Source organism: Macrobrachium nipponense, chromosome 1, assembly GCF_015104395.2.
Source record: "Macrobrachium nipponense isolate FS-2020 chromosome 1, ASM1510439v2, whole genome shotgun sequence".
Classification (NCBI taxonomy): Eukaryota; Metazoa; Arthropoda; class Malacostraca; order Decapoda; family Palaemonidae; genus Macrobrachium; species Macrobrachium nipponense.
This window is the reverse complement of record NC_087200.1, coordinates 210,487,801-210,508,280: the sequence shown is the minus strand read 5'-3', so window position 1 is coordinate 210,508,280 and position 20,480 is coordinate 210,487,801. Positions and strand designations below refer to the sequence as shown.

At 35.0% G+C, this 20,480-nt stretch overlaps 1 protein-coding gene across 1 annotated transcript in view; it reads right to left on the bottom strand.

The window, feature by feature from the left end:
- Window positions 1–20,480, bottom strand: part of LOC135219076 (uncharacterized) — a 62,528-nt gene that overhangs the window by 32,633 nt on the left and 9,415 nt on the right. Inside the window, exon 2 of the mRNA XM_064255506.1 lies at window positions 9,089–9,220. Within this exon, the coding sequence (XP_064111576.1) occupies window positions 9,089–9,220 (132 nt within the window). The remainder of the gene's footprint in view (window positions 1–9,088; window positions 9,221–20,480) is intronic.

Genomic DNA, 20,480 nt, shown 5'->3' with positions numbered 1-20,480 from the left:
ATGTAATGACACAGTTAAAAGGAATATCATTGAATTGTTTCATCAAGTCAAATAATAGAAATGTTCTAAATTTAAGTCTTGGTATATTTAAACTTGATGCTTTCATTATGAAAAAAGTTGTAGATAAATATAAGAAACAAAATTAATATATTCAGTTTTTACATGTTTTGGACTGTAAAGATACTTTGTAGTTTCGGTTAGGTTTGTGACCGTGTGATATCCGATAATCCTGGATTATCTCTTTTTAATTTTTACCCTTTTGACAATTAACCATCTGGTATTCTTGATCTTGTTTTGTACCTGAGACCTTCATCTCCAATTGTACTTCACTAACTCCTTGACGATGTCTGAGTAAAGACGAAAGCGCTTGGATTTCTGACTATTATTTTCCCGTGGTATTCGCTTATTTATGAAGTCACGTGCATCTACAGTGATTTTCTAAGCTTTATATATATATATATATATATATATATATATATATATATATATATATATATATATATATATATATATATATATATATGTGTGTGTGTGTGTGTGTGTGTGTGTGTGTTCCTAATTCACATGTACTAATTAATAGAGATAATTAATTACATTTTTCATAAATACAGGGAAAGGCTAAAATAATCTCTTATAATACTGCTTGTAATTAGTCGAGCACTAGCTTCCCAGAGAGAGAGAGAGAGAGAGAGAGAGAGAGAGAGAGAGAGAGAGAGCATCAGTTCCGTTAAGTATGAATACTTAAATAACACAAAAGCTGTTCATTATTCTATTTGAAATTCGCCCCATCTGATGCACTCTGAAACAAGAAAGAATTAATGGGGTCGCAGAGTTTAATTTGCTGACGAATCAAACAACAGTCTGCATCCAAGACTTCATTTATGAACCACCAAGTTCTTTTATGCTACTCCTTATTGAAGATGGGTTTTCCATTAAATAGAGACGTTTCCATGGTGTAAAATGAAGCTAAAATCAATATTAACCTTTTGTCACGCAATTAATCTGCATGGTTAGACATCAGTCAACATCAATGAGTGATACTTTCTTCTTGACTTTGTCAATCAACGTCACGTCTGCTCTATTTGCACGTATCACCCTATCTGTTCTGATACCATAGTCCCAGAGGATCTTTGCCTGATCGTTTTCTATCACTCCCTCAGGTTGGTGCTCGTACCACTTATTACTGCAAGGTAGCTGATGTTTCTTGCACAGGCTCCAGTGGAGGGCTTTTGCCACTGAATCATGCCTCTTTTTGTACTGGTTCTATGCAAGTGCCGGGCATTCGCTTGCTATGTGATTTATGGTTTCATTTTTCGTATGCACTTTTCTTTCAAATATGGGAGAGATGTTATTTCCGTCTATCGTTCTTTGAACATATCTGGTTCCTAGGGCCTGATCTTGTGCCGCTGTTATCATTCCTTCAGTTTCCTTCTTTAGCTCTCCCCTCTGTAGCCTTTGCCATATGTCATCGCTGGCTGGTTCTTTAGTCTGTCTCACGTATTGTCCGTGCATTGGTTTGTTGTGCCAGTCCTCTGTTCTGTCTGTCATTCTCCTGTCTCTGTATATTTCTGGGTCTTCGTTTACTTTTAATAGTCCTTCTTCCCATGCACTCTTTAGCCACTCGTCTTCACTGGTTTTCAGATATTGCCCCAGTACTCTGTTCTCGATGTTGACGCAGTCCTCTATACTTATTATTATTATTATTATTATTATTATTATTATTATTATTATTATTATTATTATTATTATTATTATTATTATTATAGCAAGAACAACAACTAAGAAATTAATTAAAACTTGAGCACAACAGACGAAGATTGATATCAGCGCGTTGCAGTGTTGCATGATTTCATTTGCACACTCTGAATGAATATATTTTTCCGCACAGGAGTCATCAAGTTCGGATGAAGCGTGGTCAGACATTGATGATGAAGTGTGATAAATACCATTAATCTCATTTCACGCCAATGAAACTTCGAATCATCTGATCGTTATGTACTCACTCGGAACGAGGTCACTGCTTGCTGCATTGTGTGAGGAGGTCGCTCGCTTATTCATATTCAGACATCACGGTTATTGCGATGGAAGGAGTTCTTTGGTTAATGCCTGTGTATTTTTGGGGGTTAAATTTGCATATTCTTCTTTTCATTATAGTTCTGAAAATGTATACTTTTTTTGTCAAATGTGCATAATTTTCGTTTCAGTATAGATCTAGAAAAGGTGTCATGTTATTTATTTTTTCAAATCTTTACTTTTCATTATAGACCTGAAAATGTGTTATATCATTTTTTTGTCATATGTGCATAATTTTCTTTCCATTATGGCTCTGAAGAAGGTGTGAGGTTAATTATTCTTTTTAAGTGTGCACATTTTCCTTTCATTATACAAGTAGATCTAAACAGATGGTTTATTTTTGTCAAAAGTGCATATTTGTTCTTTCCTTATAGATATGAAAACGGCATTATATTATTTTTATATTTTTGTTTTGAATGTGCGCATTTTCCCTCTTCATTAATGACCTGAAAATTGTATTGCACAAGAAGATAAATCATGTAGTACACAACGAGCTACCAAGAAAATTCCAGGGAGCAAGGAAGAAGAAAGATATTCCTGTCGCTCTCGTACTTGCTGATCTAGTCTGAACTTTTCGACTGAAAGTGACTTTAAAAGTTCCTTCTATTCCTTGAAAAGGATTTATATAAGTTCAATTCAAATGAGTGCCCTTGAATCCCGATTGGGAATGGAAATCGATGCTTCAATCTTCTCTCTTCGCTTAGGTGTTCCAGCTGACGACATCTAGTTGGGGTCTAAAACAAAAGTGTCTATAATCCTCATTGGTTAATGGCGAGAATAATATTTTTTTTCTGGATGTCAACACTTCATTTACGAATTATTTCCTATTTCACAAAATACTATCTACAATTCATCTTCTTCTTCGAACCTCATTTGATCAGGAGAAACAGCAGACGATCGCCAAGCATTGATATATTCCTCATTTGTTGCAATTCATTTTGGTACAAGTGTGAATTTAATTTGTTTTCATTTTTCTTTCAGTTCCTTTCTCAGGAAACGTTCTATTGACTGTGCATTAACATGGAACTCTTATCTATTCGTTCATATTTTTATTGCTTATTACAGGTGTCATTCTGTTGAGTATTCTTTACTGTTCATCGAAATATCACCATTCTCCATTTTAAAACTTATTCTTAGTAAAGAACAAAACATTTTTTCAGGCAATAATGGATGTAAAAACGACGAGTTTTGGAATGCAATCGTCAATACATTAACTTAATGAAGCCCTAAATCTACCTTTTTATCTATTATTTTAAATCTACAGATATAAAAAGAAATGTCTAAATAAGTAAATAAGAACAATAAACCAACGGCGAATTATTAACGCACTTTCAGGCATCATAACAAACTTCATCCCTTCAAACAAATTGTATTATTATTATATTCTTATTTATCTCCTAAAGACAACGACACAACCCAAGTCATATGTGTCTAAGTACGTTACGGAAGAAATAACGTCCCTCGGAATTTGGGGGAATGAAAAGTGGTCCTGAGAGGGCCATTTCATTTATGAGGAGAGTGAGCCATATTATTTGGACAATCTCTTGTCCCCAAGAGTGGACCTAGGTTGGACATAGAGGCAGTCCATTTAACGAAAGGACTTTCCCTTTATATCTTTGATATGGAGTCATATAAAAGACTGCTCTTTCAATAGAAGAATCATAGAGTTCTGTGGACTGTGGAAGAACAGCCTCCCTGAGGATGTTGTGCAGCAATGCTGGAACCTCAAATGTTCAAGCTAAGATGCAATGTATTACTACTCTAAAGCAATTCTCCTTGAATTTCTTAATTTACTGATATTTTGATTTAGTTATTTGTTAATTGGTTGGTCTATATTCTATTTTAGAATGGCAAATCTCTTCTTTCCGTACTTCATCTTACCTTCTGTTTTATTTCTTTCAATTGAACATATTCTTTGGAAGTTTGAATTCCAAGTCAGTGGTCCTTTGGTGATCTTGTTCCATATGAATAGGTTTCATCCTCTGAATAATAATAATAATAATAATAATAATAATAATAATAATAATAATAATAATAATAATAATCAATTAATAAATAAATAATAATAATTAATAATAATCAATAATAACATTTCCGGAAGGAGACCCACTCATCAAAAACAGGTTTTTTATTGAAAATGGTGCCTGCTTCAGCAACTATTAATCTTGTAGAGAGTCCTTTCTCTATTGAAGACTTTCTACAAAATTAATAGTGCTGAAGCAGCAACCATTTTTAACAAATGATAATAATAATAATATAATAATAATAATAATAATAATAATAATAATAATAATAATAATAATAATAATAATAATAATAATAATAATAATAATAATTCTATTTGCCCCCGCTAAAAGAGTTAATACCCAGCCATCCTGAAGTCGAGCGTATCATAATTCAACTCAAGCGTGGGAGAGAGATGGCCATTTAATTCAATTTAATTCAGATTTCCCTTCATTTATGCCTGGTTTCCTCTCATGGCGGACTTTTGCAAAGAGCAATTTCCCCTAAACGTGAGGAGGCAGCAATCGAATGCAGGGAAGGATTTCTTCCTCGAGTGAGACCCTTTTTCTTTTTCCTTTTATTGGTATGTCGCTTTAATTGTAATGTTTTGTTACATGGCTTTTTATTGGGCGTTCATTTAGTCGAAGAAATTAAGAAGACTTCCTACCTAAATTTCACCGTAGAATTCAGCAGAGAGAAAACCCTTCCTTTCTTAGGTATCCTCATAATAACAGATGATATGCTAGTTACATTAATCAAGAAAGCAAGAACCCCCCTTGAAAACGAGAGTGAAATTTATATAAAAGAAAAGTTAAAATAAGGTTATTTTTGCTTGTCATATTCAGTGAACTGATTTAGATATGTAATTTATTATTTTCCTTTAACCAAATGATAAAACATGAATATTGTTTGTGAATTTCTCAAAAACGCAATTATTTTTCCTAGCCATAATATTATTCATATACATTCGATAAGTTGATCCTACATCCATAGACGAGGCTGAGACTTTTAACTTATGGTCTATGCAATATTTTCCATTAAACCACTGTTAAATTCATGCTTTAATTCCATATTCACGGCCTGATACTAAGCGCATTTATTAGACGAAGTTTACCTCTAATCTCAGACAAGAATCTCGTAAAATTAAGAATTTGCATGAATTAAATTCCTTACTACCAAGTGCACGAGGATAGAGGCTGGGAAGCTCCTGAACTTAGTTTAATATTAACATTTCCTTCGGCTAAAGTCTTGGTTTATTAGGGTTCTCATGTAAATAGCTAATAAAAATGGCTTGATGTTAGACGTGATTTATCAATTTTTCATAATCTCAAAGATCAAGCGAAGATGCAGCGCATCGCTACCTAAAACAATCTTAGATGTGAATATTTTTGCTTACATTTTTGTCTGTTAATCTATGAATTAGATAATTAATCTTTCTTCGTCTAATAATAATTAAGTCATCGTACTTTTTTTCTAAATTAGTGTAATCATTGTTCGTGAGAAAGTTAAGAAGGAAAACAATATATATTCTATTTATAACTCACCCCGACAGAGTTCTACCATAAGGAAATGGTTCAGGTGTCTAATAATTTTTTTTTTTTTTATCTACATGAATGAAGTACACCTGTGTTTTTTCCTAAATAGTGTTATATTCGCTTCCTTATCCTGTTAAATGATCAACAGATTTTTACATCGATTGACAGTTAAAATATAAAGAAATATTTTTTTGTTTAGTAAATAGTTACTTGACATTTCATACGCAGCAGTTTGTGTCATGAACTGCTAGTCGAAATATTAAGAACAAAATTATTAGCAAATTGTCACTAAATATTCCACCTCACTGTGATTTGCAGTCTTTTGCCAAAGCTGCAATTTCAAACATTTTCCACAATAGAGTCAATTACTTTATTTTTTCCAACTTTCGCTATGGTAAAAAAAAATTATGTAACAGAAAACCGATTATCAGGTAGCTAAAAGATATATTTCTTCATGAAGAATACTTGCTTGGACTAACAGTATAATTATGCAGGGTCTGATAGTCCCTACGGAAATATAACCAGTTTCACCATAATGCTTGCATATATGCAAATGAACGAATGGAAAAGGCTCCGAGTATATTTGCATAAGCCTAATTGTTCCGGTATCTCTGCAAGAATTTCTCACTGTTCACAAAAAATTTTCTAGTGTAAAATATTTTAATGGAATATTTTTTCAATGCTTTTATTCTGCTTCATATTTGGAAAGAGTTAATAAATCATTCCCTTTTTAAAAGCAGATCCACGTTAAATAATTTAAAATCTTCATTTATCTTTTCTTTTCAAATCACTGGGAAGGCAAAACGGTTCGTAGTCATATTAAATTTTCTTTCTTTTGATGTTCTGTTCAAACATCAGGGATTATCCGTCGCCCAATACAATTTTTTAACTAAGGCTAAAAATCTGGTAGAAAAAGGGACGGTATGATTCTCATCAAAATTGAGTTTGGGGAAGAAATTTAAAGAAAAAGACTTTTATCATGGCTAACATTTTCCACAAAAAATATGGTAGTTGTGGAAAACGACGTTTATATGTTAAATTATAAATATATTAATGTTTTAATATGTATTTTTTTTACCGAATAAGTGGGTCATGATGATAAAATTGAGAAAAAAGATATTTTTGAAAATTACCACATTATGACGGAGAAGTCAATAAAAATATTTCACGCAATATTGCCTCATTATGAACTGAATAACTGCATTTATACATTAGAAGTTTGTTTAATATAATTAAGTTTTTTTGTACGCGCCTGTAACCACTCATAGCATTACATGAATTTATCTAAATTCCAGTTCACAATGCACAGATATTTTTGAGAAATGTTTTATATAAATAAATAATAAATTTATATAAATTCTTAGTTTAAAAACACAGGTTTTGGACAAATCTTTTATATATAGTTATAAAATTTGGTTTTTTTTTATAAATTATTGCTCAAAATACTTTTTTAATACAACGTTTTATATAGGTAAATATCAATTTATTCTCAATACACATATTTTTTTGTACAATTAATTTTATATAAACAAAAGTCAACAAAGCAAAAATAAATAAATAGATAAATTAATAAATAAATAAACAACGTTTTTAAGTAGAGTATTCCAGGGGATGTCGTGAAAAATCGTGAGTGTCAGCCACAGTTGGCCGAAGCCTTCCAGGGAACCAACTTGGGCCATCATCACTCACTCCAACTTCCGTTCACAAGAGTCTGAGCAAATAGGATTTGGATCAATCAGCCCGGGAACTTTCGGGGCAGTTATTAAAGTAACGCCAAATTGGGCCATGCATCTTGGCCTAATGTAGTTTTCTGGATGTGATCTAATATATTGGCGTCAATTTTCTTTATTTTTTTTCTTAATGGACCTCGTTAGCGTGTACATTTTCTCCTCTTTTTGTTTTTCAGATTTCAGGCATCGTAATCACTGCAATCTGTTTAGCTCCTTCTTAGCTTTGTTTCCTTTCTGTTTTTCTTTTTAATCGCTTCTTTTCCAATCACCTATCTTTCTTTATCATTCACTTTCCATCTCCTTCTTATCTACGTTCTTTGTATTTTAATCTGCCTCCTACAATTCCTCTATACTAATTTGATTTTCCTTCAATGCATCTCAATTTCCTCTTCATTCTCTTTCCTTTCTTTTGTTTTTCGACCTTTCCTCTCTCCCATTTTCCTGTGGCTCGTATGACGGTATGCTTATTGTCTCACTTCATTTTCTATTATTTATTTACATTTATCAGCTCCTAAGAGTTATTTCAAAATAACATTTTTACCTATATGTTCAATTATCATCAATAAATAGAAATAAGCTGTCAGTATTACAAGGATTTTCGATTTACTTTTAGTGGTAAACAAAATCGTTTTATAAAAGAAATCTGACTTCGTTTCTTACTCCCAACGAGGGTAAGATAAAACTTATATCAGTCAATAGAAATGAGTACCAACATAACCTTAAGAAGATCATTTAAGCCTTGAACAAAGACAATGAATTTGCTTTTAACTATGCCTTAACTACCCAAAAATCATTGGATCTTAAAACTAGTAAAAATATGTTTAGAATAATGTTTTTTTGCTGAATCGTGGTTTTGTACATTCTGATATTAATGTTGTAGCATTGGTAAGTCACTTGGCCTTATTGAAGTTGAAAATAAATTTTATTAATTTTAAATTTCTGATGTATGAAGATAATATATTGACATTTTGCGACGGGAACTAAACACTGTTGTACAGACTTCAAACTTGAAACTGACGTGAAGTTAGATTTTTAATAACGAAGGAATATTGGAACTACAAAGTGAAAATGAGTAGTAAAACCCATTGTCCAGATAATCCTTTACAACCAACCCACCCTTTATACACAATTAACTGAGATGGTGGGATACCAGGATTATGAATCATTAATATGTATTTCCCCGGTCCAGTTGTGCAAACACTCGGATATTCGAGAGCACTGGAAGCCTTCGAAGGAGAAGGGGAGAAAAGGGATAGAATGAAAGATAAAAATTAAATAGAGAAAGAAAGAGGGAGTAACGACCGAGTAAAATATAAGGTCAATTTGAGTCTATGTTATAAATGAATAAAACTAAATTAAATTAATATTTATTTGTTTCATTTCATCTAGGCTGTATTGGCCGTCATTCCAGTATGGATTTGAAATTTTTATGAGGAGGACTCTGTGAATTTACGATTACAAACCGTCAGCTGATTGATTTATTATGAAAGATATTGCACAATGAACATTCAATTGAAAGGTTACACTCGGGCCTGATTCTACTTTATTTGAATGGCTTATGGCGTATATTCATTTCATTCGCGTGAATATTCAACAGTTTTGGGAGAAATTTGAGCAAAATATATATATATATATATATATATATATATATATTATATATTATATATATATATATATATATATATATATATATATATATATATATATATATATTACAACTGCCGTCTGATATCCAATTCACTATACCTTGGGAATACTTTTCGCTTACTAGGATGAGATGGAAAGATACTAATGTCTCTAGAGATCTAAGAGAACTGGGAGTGGAGGAGGAGGAGGCGGAGGAGGAGGAGGAAAAGGAGGAGGAGGAGGACGAGGGTCCTGGGATACATCACTAAACACAGGAACCTGGAGAGGTCTGGAGCAAGCGACCATGGGTCACCAAGAGGCCCAAAACCACCGGAGTGTGAGAGTATGTAATAATAATAATAATAAAATAATAATAATAATAATAATAATAATAATAATAAGAAAGCTTCGACATGATACCACACACATGGCTAATAGAATGCCTGAAAATATATGGGGCAGAGGAAAATACCATCACTTTCCTCAAAAATACAATGCGCAAACTGGAAATACAATACTTACAAAGCTCTGGAATAAGACTAGCAGAGGTTAATATCAGGAGATGGATCTTCCAGGGCGACTCACTGTCCCCACTACTCTTCGTAGTAGCCATGATTCCCATGACAAAAGTACTACAGAAGATGGATGCCGGGTGGTAACCAATCAAGAAAAGAGGCAACAAAATCAACCATCTGATGTTCATGGACGACATCAAGCTGTATGGTAAGAGCATCAAGGAAATAGATACCCTAATCCAGACTGTAAGGATTGTATCTGGGGGACATCAGGATGGAGTTTTGGAATAGAAAAATGACGCCTTAGTCAACATACAAAAAGGCAAAGTAACGAGAACTGAAGGAACTAAAGCTACCAGATGGGAGCACATCAAACACATAGATGAGACAGGATACAAATACCTGGGAATAATGGAAGGAGGAGATTATAAAACACCAAGAGATGAAGGACACGATCAGGAAAGAATATATGCAGAGACTCAAGGCGATACTCAAGTTAAAACTCAATGCCGGAAATATGATAAAAGCCATAAACACATGGCAGTGCCAGTAATCAGATACAGCGCAGGAATAGTGGAATGGACGAAGGCAGAATCTCCGCAGCATAGATCAGAAAAACAGGAAACAAATGACAATACACAAAGCATACACCCAGAGCAAATACGACAGACTATACATAACACGAAAGGAAGGAGGGAGAGGACTACTAAGTATAGAGGACTGCGTCAACATCGAAAACAGAGCACTGGGGCAATATCTGAAAACCAGTGAAGACGAGTGGCTAAAGAGTGCATGGGAAGAAGGACTAATAAAAGTAGATGAAGACCAGAAATATACAGAGACAGGAGAAAGACAGAAAGAACAGAGGACTGGCACAACAAACCAATGCACGGACAATCATGAGACAGACTAAAGAACTAGCCAGCGATGACAATTGGCAATGGCTACAGAGGGGAGCTAAAGAAGGAAACTGAAGGAATGATAACGCGGCACAAGATCAGGGGCCTAAGAACCAGATATGTTCAAAGTACGATAGACGGAAATAAACATCTCTCCCATATGTAGGAAGTGCAATACGAAAAATGAAACCATAAACCACATAGCAAGTGAATGCCCGGCACTTGCACAGAACCAGTGCAAAAAGAGGCATGATTCGTGGCAAAAGCCCTCCACTGGAGCCTGTGCAAGAAACATCAGCTACCTTGCAGTAATAAGTGGTACGAAGCACCAACCTGAGGGAGTGATAGAAAACGATCAGGCAAAAGATCCTCTGGGACTATGGTATCAGACGGATAGGGTGATATGTGCAAACAGACCAGGACGTGACGTTGATTGACAAAGTCAAGAAGAAACTATCACTCATTGATGGTCGCAGATACCATGGACACCAGAGTTGAAGAGAAAGAGAGGGAAAAAATGGATAAGTATCAAGATCTGAAAATAGAAATAATAAGGATATGGGATATGCCAGTGGAAATCGTACCCATAATCATAGGAGCACTAGGCACGATCCCAAGATCCCTGAAAAGGAATCTAGAAAAACTAGAGGCTGAAGTAGCTCCATGACTCATGCAGAAGAGTGTGGTCCTAGAAACGGCACACATAGTAAGAAAAGTGATGGACTCCTAAGGAGGCAGGATGCAACCCGAACCAACCCACACTATAAACTACCACCCAGTCGAATTGGAGGACTGTGATAGAGCAAAAAAAAAAAAAAAAAAAAAAAAAAAAAAAAAATAATAATAATAATAATAACGACAATAATAATAAGAAATAATAATAATAATAATAATAATAATAATAATAATAATAATAATAATAATAATAATAATAACTTCCACAATAACGGGAAGTTACTAACAGGTATCATCAGTGAAAGGCTATACAACTACCTAGAGGAGACAACATCATCCCCACCAACAGAAAGGCTGCAGAAGGAAGTGTAGGGGCACAAAAGACCAGCTCCTGATAGACAAAATGGTAATGAAGAACAGTAGGTGAAGGAAAACCAACCTAAGCATGGCTTGGATAGACTATAAGAAAGCCTTCGACATGATACCACACACATGGCTAATAGAATGCCTGAAAATATATGGGGCAGAGGAGAACACCATCAGCTCCTCAAAAATACAATGCGCAACTGGAATACAATACTTACAAGCTCTGGAATAAGACTAGCAAGAGGTTAATATCAGGAGAGGGATCTTCCAGGGCGACTTACTGTCCCTACTACTGGCTTCGTAGTAGCCATGATTCCCATGACAAAGTAACTACAGAAGATGGATCCGGGTACCAACTCAAGAAAAGAGGCAACAAAATCAACCATCTGATGTTCATGGACGACGACATCAAGCTGTATGGTAAGAGCATCAAGGAAATAGATACCCTAATCCAGAATGTAAGGATTGTACCTGGGGACATCAGGATGGAGTTTGGAATAGAAAAAGGCGACTTAGTAAACATACAAGAAGGCAAAGTAACGAGAACTGAAGGGATAAAGCTACCAGATGGGAGCAACATCAAACACATAGATGAGACAGGATACAAATACCTGGGAATAATGGAAGGAGGGGATATAAAACACCAAGAGATGAAGGACACGATCAGGAAAGAATATATGCAGAGACTCAAGACGATACTCAAGTCAAAACTCAACGCCGGAAATATGATAAAAGCCATAAACACATGGGCAGTGCCGGTAATCAGATACAGCGCAGGAATAGTGGAATGAACGAAGGCAGAACTCCGCAGCATAGAATCAGAAAAACCAGGAAACATAGACAATTCACAAAGCACTATACCCAAGAGCAAATACGTATAGACTATACATAACACGAAAGGAAGGAGGGATAGGACTGCTAAGCATAGAGGACTGCGTCAACATCGAGAACAGAGCACAGGGGCAGTATCTGAAAACCAGTGAAGACGAATGGCTAAAGAGTGTTTGGGAAGAAGGACTAATAAAAGTAGACGAAGACCCAGAAATATACAGAGACAGGAGAATGAAAGACAGAACAGAGGACTGGCACAACAAACCAATGCACGGACAATACATGAGACAGACTAAAGAACTAGCCAGCGATGACACATGGCAATGGCTACAGAGGGGAGAGCTAAAGAAGGAAACTGAAGGAATGATAACAGCGGCCACAAGATCAGGCCCTAAGACCCAGATATGTTCAAAGAAGAACGATAGATGGGAATAACATCTCTCCCATATGTAGGAAGTGCAATACGAAAAATGAAATCATAAACCACATAGCAAGCGAATGCCCGGCACTTGCACAGAACCAGTACAAAAAGAGGCATGATTCTGTGGCAAAAGCCCTCCCCTGGAGCCTGTGCAAGAACATCAGCTACCTTGCAGTAATAAGTGGTACGAGCACTAACCTGAGGGAGTGAATAGAAAACGATCAGGCAAAGATCCTCTGGGACTATGGTTTCAGAACGGATAAGGCGATACGTGCAAACAGACCAGGACGTGACGTTGATTGACAAAGTCAAGAAGAAAGTATCACTCATTGATGTCGCAATAACCATGGGACACCAGGAGTTGAAGAGAAAGAAAGGGAAAAATGGATAAGTATCAAGATCTGAAAATAGAAATAAGAAGGATATGGGATATGCCAGTGGAAATTGTACCCATAATCATAGGAGCACTAGGCACGATCCCAAGATCCCTGAAAAGGAATCTAGAAAAACTAGAGGCTGAAGTAGCTCCAGGACTCATGCAGAAGAGTGTGATCCTAGAAACGGCAAACATAGTAAGAAAAGTGTGGACTCCTAAGGAGGCAGGATGCAACCCGGAACCCCACACTATAAAATACCACCCAGTTCGAATTGGAGGACTGTGATAGAGCAAAAAAAAAATAAAAAAATAAAAATAATAATAATAATAATAATCACCATCATCGGTAATTATCATCAAAATTATTCTCAGTTACTCATAATTTGTTTAATACATCATTCCTTAAGTGACTTTTCATTATAAAATCTTTAGCAAGAAGACTGGTGATTATTAATGCATTTGAAACTTCATAATTGTACTCAATTTAGTTCAAAGGTGTGTAATACGGTCTAAAGGCTCCATTAATATAAAAACAGTTAGGAATAAATAAAACAAATAAAAACGAATTCAGTGTCAGTTCCGAAGATAGCTTACTTACATAAAACTAATTACTACCTGGACGAAAGCTTTTCAGAGCCGGGAGGGTAATAAAACTCTCGAAAGACTGCCAGGTAGTGAGGCCTATCCTAACGAAGTGATGTTTACGTTCCTACCTGCGTGATCCCATGATTAAAGAGGTTTCTCTTTAAAAATGAAGCTTATTTAATCTCCCGGGTTGTTTGAATTCTCTGACACTGAAAGTGCCTTCAAAACTTTATCCTTCGGCAAAACAGCTTTTGGTGACCCAAAACGTCTGGGTCGTATCGCTTCCCTAAGACTTGCCGAAGTTCCTAAAGCTGATATACCGTTTTAAAAGACATAGTTTGATACGTTTATGTGCGTTATGCAAAATCCTCCCATTAAACAGGATGTGGTTGATCTGAACGGAACGAAGAAGCAAATACCTGACCACTCAAAAATGTCGAGCAATCAATAAGCTTGTGAAATTATATTATTGCTTCAGGTCTTGGATAATCAAAGATGATTTTTCCTTGATTTTTTTCTTATATCTTATCATAAATAGTATTATTATTATTATTATTATTATTATTATTATTATTATTATTATTATTATTATTATTATCATTATTATTATTATTATTATTATTGTACTTAGGAAGCAGACCCTCTCTCAAGCATACTTTATTAAAAGTAATAGCTACTTCAGCAGCGTTACACTTGTAGAGATTCTTCTCTATTTTCCGAATAGCGGCTTGTTCCGTGCTACTTAGACAGGCTAGTAGAGCGCCTATGGAGGTCATGATCAAATACAGAGTCAAAATTGGTCTATATATTTGAATTTACAGATAAACTATGATACCATAGTTATCAAAGTCATTAACGATATATATATATATATATATATATATATATATATATATATATAGTATATATATATATATATATAATATATATATATATATCTGTCTCTGTCTCTCTCTTTCTTGAAGTAAGTGAGCTTTCGTCTGGGGCTGCCAGACATCTTCGTAGTAGTCATCTTGCTTGTGAGACGTTCCTGGTCGAAGTCAGATTAATCAACAATATCACAAGTTTAACATACGTCTAGAAATTTGAGAAATATCTAGAAGTGTTCGTGAACTATCGGTGATTTAAAAAGATTAAGTGTGGAAATAGTAGGATAAAGCGTCTTCTAAGTTAGTTTATCAAGTGAAATACTGTAAATCAGAACAAGATGGCAGTAAGCTGCCAACTGCGGAAAAAAAAATGGCGAGATTTAGCTTGCTTGGCAGATCGCAATACGATGAGGTAGCAGGAAGGGAAAACTGGCATTTCTGATCTATGAAATCAGCAACAGTCTAACCAAAAATATACAAAATCATTCATAGATATATTAGAAGGATACAATCCTTCAAACTGGAACAAATCAAATGAAAACATCTTGAAAATAATTGAAGAAGTTCCAAATAAAATCCAAGTGGTCAAGAGACTCATAAAGAAAATTATACTAAACCAACATATTCCGACAAAGAAAATGAATAAAGTGAACCTTGTGAATATCCTAATTGATGCATTAGGAAAAAGAATGCCAAAAGCATGTAAACTGTGTAAGGTGTGGTATAGCATAGTTAATCCACAAAACCTAATCAGAAAATGTGCTGCATGCAACATTCCGACCCATCCACAGTGTGCTGAGGTAATGCAAGATATGAGAAAAGACACAAGAATTTTTTTGCTCAACATGTCTACCATGGATAGACAATGTTATTAATCAAGATTGAATGTACAAATAGTTTGAGGATGAGAAGAAGAAGAAGAAGAAGAAGAAGAAGAAGAAGAAGAAGAAGAAGAGGAAAAACGTAAGAGAAGTAAGCAAAACTGAAATGACAGAAAAATATAAGGAAAACAAACAGAACAAGATAAAAGTATGGATGCAGAGATCTCATTGATACTACATATGAGGCTATAAAGCAGCATACCTACGAAGAAATAAATTAGATATGACAGCACAAAAGAAAATGCCGAAGAGGCTCTACCCAGATCTACACAATGACGGAAAGAGGAAAAATATACAAAAAAAGACAAAGTCTGCAACCTTTTGAAAAGAGGGAATTGCAGATATGGAGAAAAATGTTACTACAAACATCCTAAGGTATGTCACAACTATGAAATATATGGTAAATGTGCATACTTTAGATGGATATGAGGATGATTGCAGAGATCTACATCCAAAAAATATGCAAAACCTAAAAGAAGGAAAAGGATGTAAGTTCGACAAAAATTTAAATATATGCACCCTGTGGTCATGAAAAATAATCAAATAAATAACCAATCAAGCAATAAAATCCAAAATAAGAAGAAACAAATAAAGAGAGGAATGAAAAAATATCAGGTAAAAGAAAAAAGCAAGCCATCAACGAGATATGCAGAGGTGCCAGCAAAAAATTTCAATGCATCAGCTCCAAGATTCTACTCAAGAGATAATACTGTTTTTATTATGCAAGGGGATATTGCAGATATGGAGAAAATTGCAGATTCAGACACAAAATGAATAATTAAGATGAAGGAAGAACAAATATTATGGAAAAGTTGGATTTTTTAATGTCAGAATTTCTGGAAATGAAAAAAAAGAACAACATACCAGAACAGGAAAGAGACATGGGAAAATCCTTATTATTACCAATATTAAATGAAGGAGAAAACACCGGCAAACATCATAGTGATGAATGCCGCAGCGGGTTTAGTTACGAGTAACTCAAAAAAGAAAAACAATAGAGTACTTAGAAGAACTAACCCAAATTGAAAAGAAAATAGATATAATGAATATAAGTGAAACTGGTATTCCCAAGAGACTGGGAATGATGATCAAATAAATGGGTTCCAAACTTATAGATCAGATAGAAAAAATAGGAATCAGGGGGAACCGCAATATATGGGAAAGACAAAAACAAGGACATATATGAGAAATATAGTAAACTCAGAATGTGAACTAATAGCGGTAGAATTTGAATCTGAAAAATTAATGAACATAGTAATATATAGACCTCCTAATACTAAAGAGTTTGACTTAATAATAGAAAAATTGGATGATATATGTAGAAATCACAAGGACTTGACTATTCTCCTATCTGGAGACTTCAACTTTCCTTTCGTAGACTGGAAAGAACGAATAGGAGATTGTGGATGTACTTATACATATAAAAAAGAGTAATATTAGTGCAGAAAGATAAGAGGCAATTCGAAAAGCTATTAGATATGCTACTAGAATACAACATTCAACAAATAAATCACCTGCCAACAAGAAAGGAAAATACTTTACCACCTAGTATTTGTGAACGAGATGAATTATGTTAAAGAAATAATAGTTTATAATGCGAGTATTTCAGACCATAATGTCATAGATTAACAGTCCATTCCAAAGCAAGTGAAAACAGAGATAAGCAAGAAATGAAAAAGTGGGAAGGATATGGAATACAACTTCTACAGTAAAAATATAAAATGGTCAGAAATAAATGAAGAATTAAACAAAGATTGGATAATATTTTCGTAAGTGATGACATAGAGGTAAATACGGAGATATTATATAAAATATTAGAGAAAATAGTGGATAAATATATACCGAAGAAGAAAAGTAAAACATCAGTCATGCATACCAAGAGACAGAAGGATCTTGTTCAGAAAATCAGAAAGGTGGAAAAAAGGTCTAGCAAAAAAAAATGCATGGAAGTTATAGAACTACGTAAGATAGAAAAATGCAGAACAAAAGATTATACAATCAAAAGAAAATGAAAACGGGACTTGGAAGAAAAAACCCTATTAAATATCAACAAAATAAAACCCAACTATTATACCTCATATGCGAAGAAGATGAATAAAAGAATGAATAGAAATAGGCCCTCTAAGAATTGAAGGGAGATTAACGAATGAAAAAAAGGAAATTTGCAACATACTGGCAGAACGATATAAGAGAGAATTCACCCCTATAATAGATAATGAAGATAATGATATAGAAGTAAGGGATGAAAATAGTGAATATTTAGCTGACATAGATATTAATGAAGCTGATATTGTGCAGGCTATTAATGAAATTAAAAAATGGAGCTGCTGCAGGGCCTGATGGAATTCCTGCTATTTTGTTAAAGAAAGTAGTTCATTCTATCGCAAAGCCACTTGCATATTATTAAGGACAAAGTGTAGATACAGGCAAGATTTATATGAGCACAAATTAGCATATATTACCCTACTTTCAAAAGTGGATCAAGACTAGAGGCAAGTAATTATAGGCCTGTGAGTCTAACATCACATATTATGAAAGTGTATGAAAGGGTAATGAAGAAAAATATTATGAAACATTTAATAAAAAATAATTTGTTTAATAAAGGACAACATGGTTTCGTACCCGGAAAAAGTACACAACCCAACTGTTAGTCCACCGTGAGAACATATTCAAAAATATGAAAAGCGGAAATGAAACAGATGTGGTTTATTTAGACTTTGCAAAAGCTTTTGATAAAGTAGACCATAATATATTAGCGAAGAAAATTAGAAAACACAATATCGTGGATAAAGTAGGAAGATGGTTAAAAGAATTTTTACACAACAGAAAACAGATAGTTATTGCAAACGACGAGAAATCGGATGAAGCCAAGGTAATATCCGGTGTGCCGCAAGGTACAGGTGTTAGCTGCAATACTGTTGTTATTATGATTGAAGACATAGACAATAATGTTAGGATTCGGTAGTGAGTAGTTTCGCAGGATGACACAAGAATAAGTAGAGAAATTACTTGTGATGAAGATGGAGGAACGCTCTACAAAGAGACCTTAACAAAGTATATGATTGGGCGGAGGTAAATAGGATGGTATTTAACTCTGATAAATTTGAATCAATAATTATGGAGACAGAGAAAGAAAGCTATATGCATATAAGGGACCTAATAATGACAATCACAAATAAGGAAGCAGTTAAAGACCTTGGTGTGATGATGAATAGGAACATGTTATGCAATGATCAAATAGCAACTCTGTTGGCAAAATGTAAAGGAAAAATGGGAAGTTGTTACGGCACTTCAAAACAAGAAAAGCTGAAACACATGATTTATGCTTTAAAAAACATATGTTCGTAGTGCCACTTGAATATTGCAATATGATATGGTACCCACACTATCAAAGGATATTGCACAAATAGAGAGTGTACAAAGGTCCTTTACAGCTAGAATAGAAGAAGTTAAAGACCTTGACTACTGGGAAAGACTACAATTCTTAAAATTATATAGTCTAGAAAGGAGAAGAGAACGCTACATGATAATTCAGGCATGGAAACAGATAGAAGGAATAGCAGAAAATATCATGGAACTAAAAATATCAGAAAGAGCAAGCAGAGGTAGATTAATAGTGCCCAAACTATACCCAGGAAAATAAGGAAAGCACACAGGACATTAATCCACTACGCACCAGCATCGATAATGCAGCGTCTATTCAATGCGTTTGCCAGCTCATCTGAGGAAATATATCAGGAGTGAGCGTAGATGTGTTTAAGAATAAGCTCGACAAATATCTAAACTGCATCCCAGACCATCCAAGATTGGAAGATGCAAAATATACCGGAAGATGTACTAGCAACTCTCTGGTAGACATTAGAGGTGCCTCACACTGAGGGACCTGGGGCAACCCGAACAAGATGTAAGGTCTGTAAGGTCTGTAAGGTAAGCTGAGGGTGGATCTTGGAGCTGTTGTTGTTGTTGTTGTTGTTGTTGTATTAAGCCAACACTTCTTGTTGGCACGGGCCTTTCCCTTGTTCGGCCCGTAGGTGATCTGAAAAGATTCTTTAGGTACATGGTTAGTTTTTTGAAATTGGAAATATCTTTAGTTGTAGAGATAGGAGTGGACAGGGGAAGGATGATGGTGTCAGTAAAGAGAGGGCCATCATGTCATATTATAGAAGAAGTTTGAATGAGTGTAAGGCTTTCGAAAATCGGAGAAGCGGTGCAGGTGGGTTGTCCAACCCTTTTACTCCCTTGGGTCCCTGCGGGAGGATTTTATTGTAGGTAAAGTTTTTAAAAGAGTGATAGTGGATGATGTGGATAGAGCTTACAATGAAGGGATGTGATGAGGGTGATTGATTTCACTTATTAGTTTGATTACCTTGGTGGAGGTAGTTGTAGAGCACCTGGGCATGCTCTTCTAAGTTTTCAATGATTGTCTTTGTGACTGTGGGCAGCTGCATGCTCAGCATCTTGTGCAGGTACTGCATTTTGTGCTGCACCTCTTAGCTGTGCTGTTTCTCTGCATTCCAGCAGGTAGTGAAGGAGTGGGTTGCTGTGTTTCTTCTTGACAGTGTTCACATGGTCTGACACTGTTTTCCACAATTTCCCAGCAGGCTTTATATCCTAGCCTGAGTCTGTGGATGATCACAGCAAGTTTTCTTGGTGTGTGCCTGTCTATGGAGGAGGCACTAGACCAGTCCGATTTCTTATACCATCTGGCAGACGGTGAGTTCTTTTCTACCCACTCACGATGGTCTTTTAGCAATTTTTCTATGCAGAGTTGGTTTCATTGCATTCTTGACTTGTTGCAGTGCAGGTTGTATATGTACTTGCACTCTGTCAATGTGTTTTGTACTTTTGGCTAGCTCATCAGCCCTCTCATTGCCTGGAATTCCTATGTGACTGGGTTACCAGTTTAAGGTGACAGGTCTTCCTCTTTCGCTGTGCTGTGTAGCAGTGTTTTAATTCCAGCCAGCAGTGCCTTATTTTCTTTAATTTCTGTTGTTGGCAGGGCTTGCATTGAGGACTTTGAGTCTGTGTGGATGATTACAGGCCCTACTTCATTCTCCAGTGAGTACAGCAGTGCCTGTCTTATTGCTGTTAACT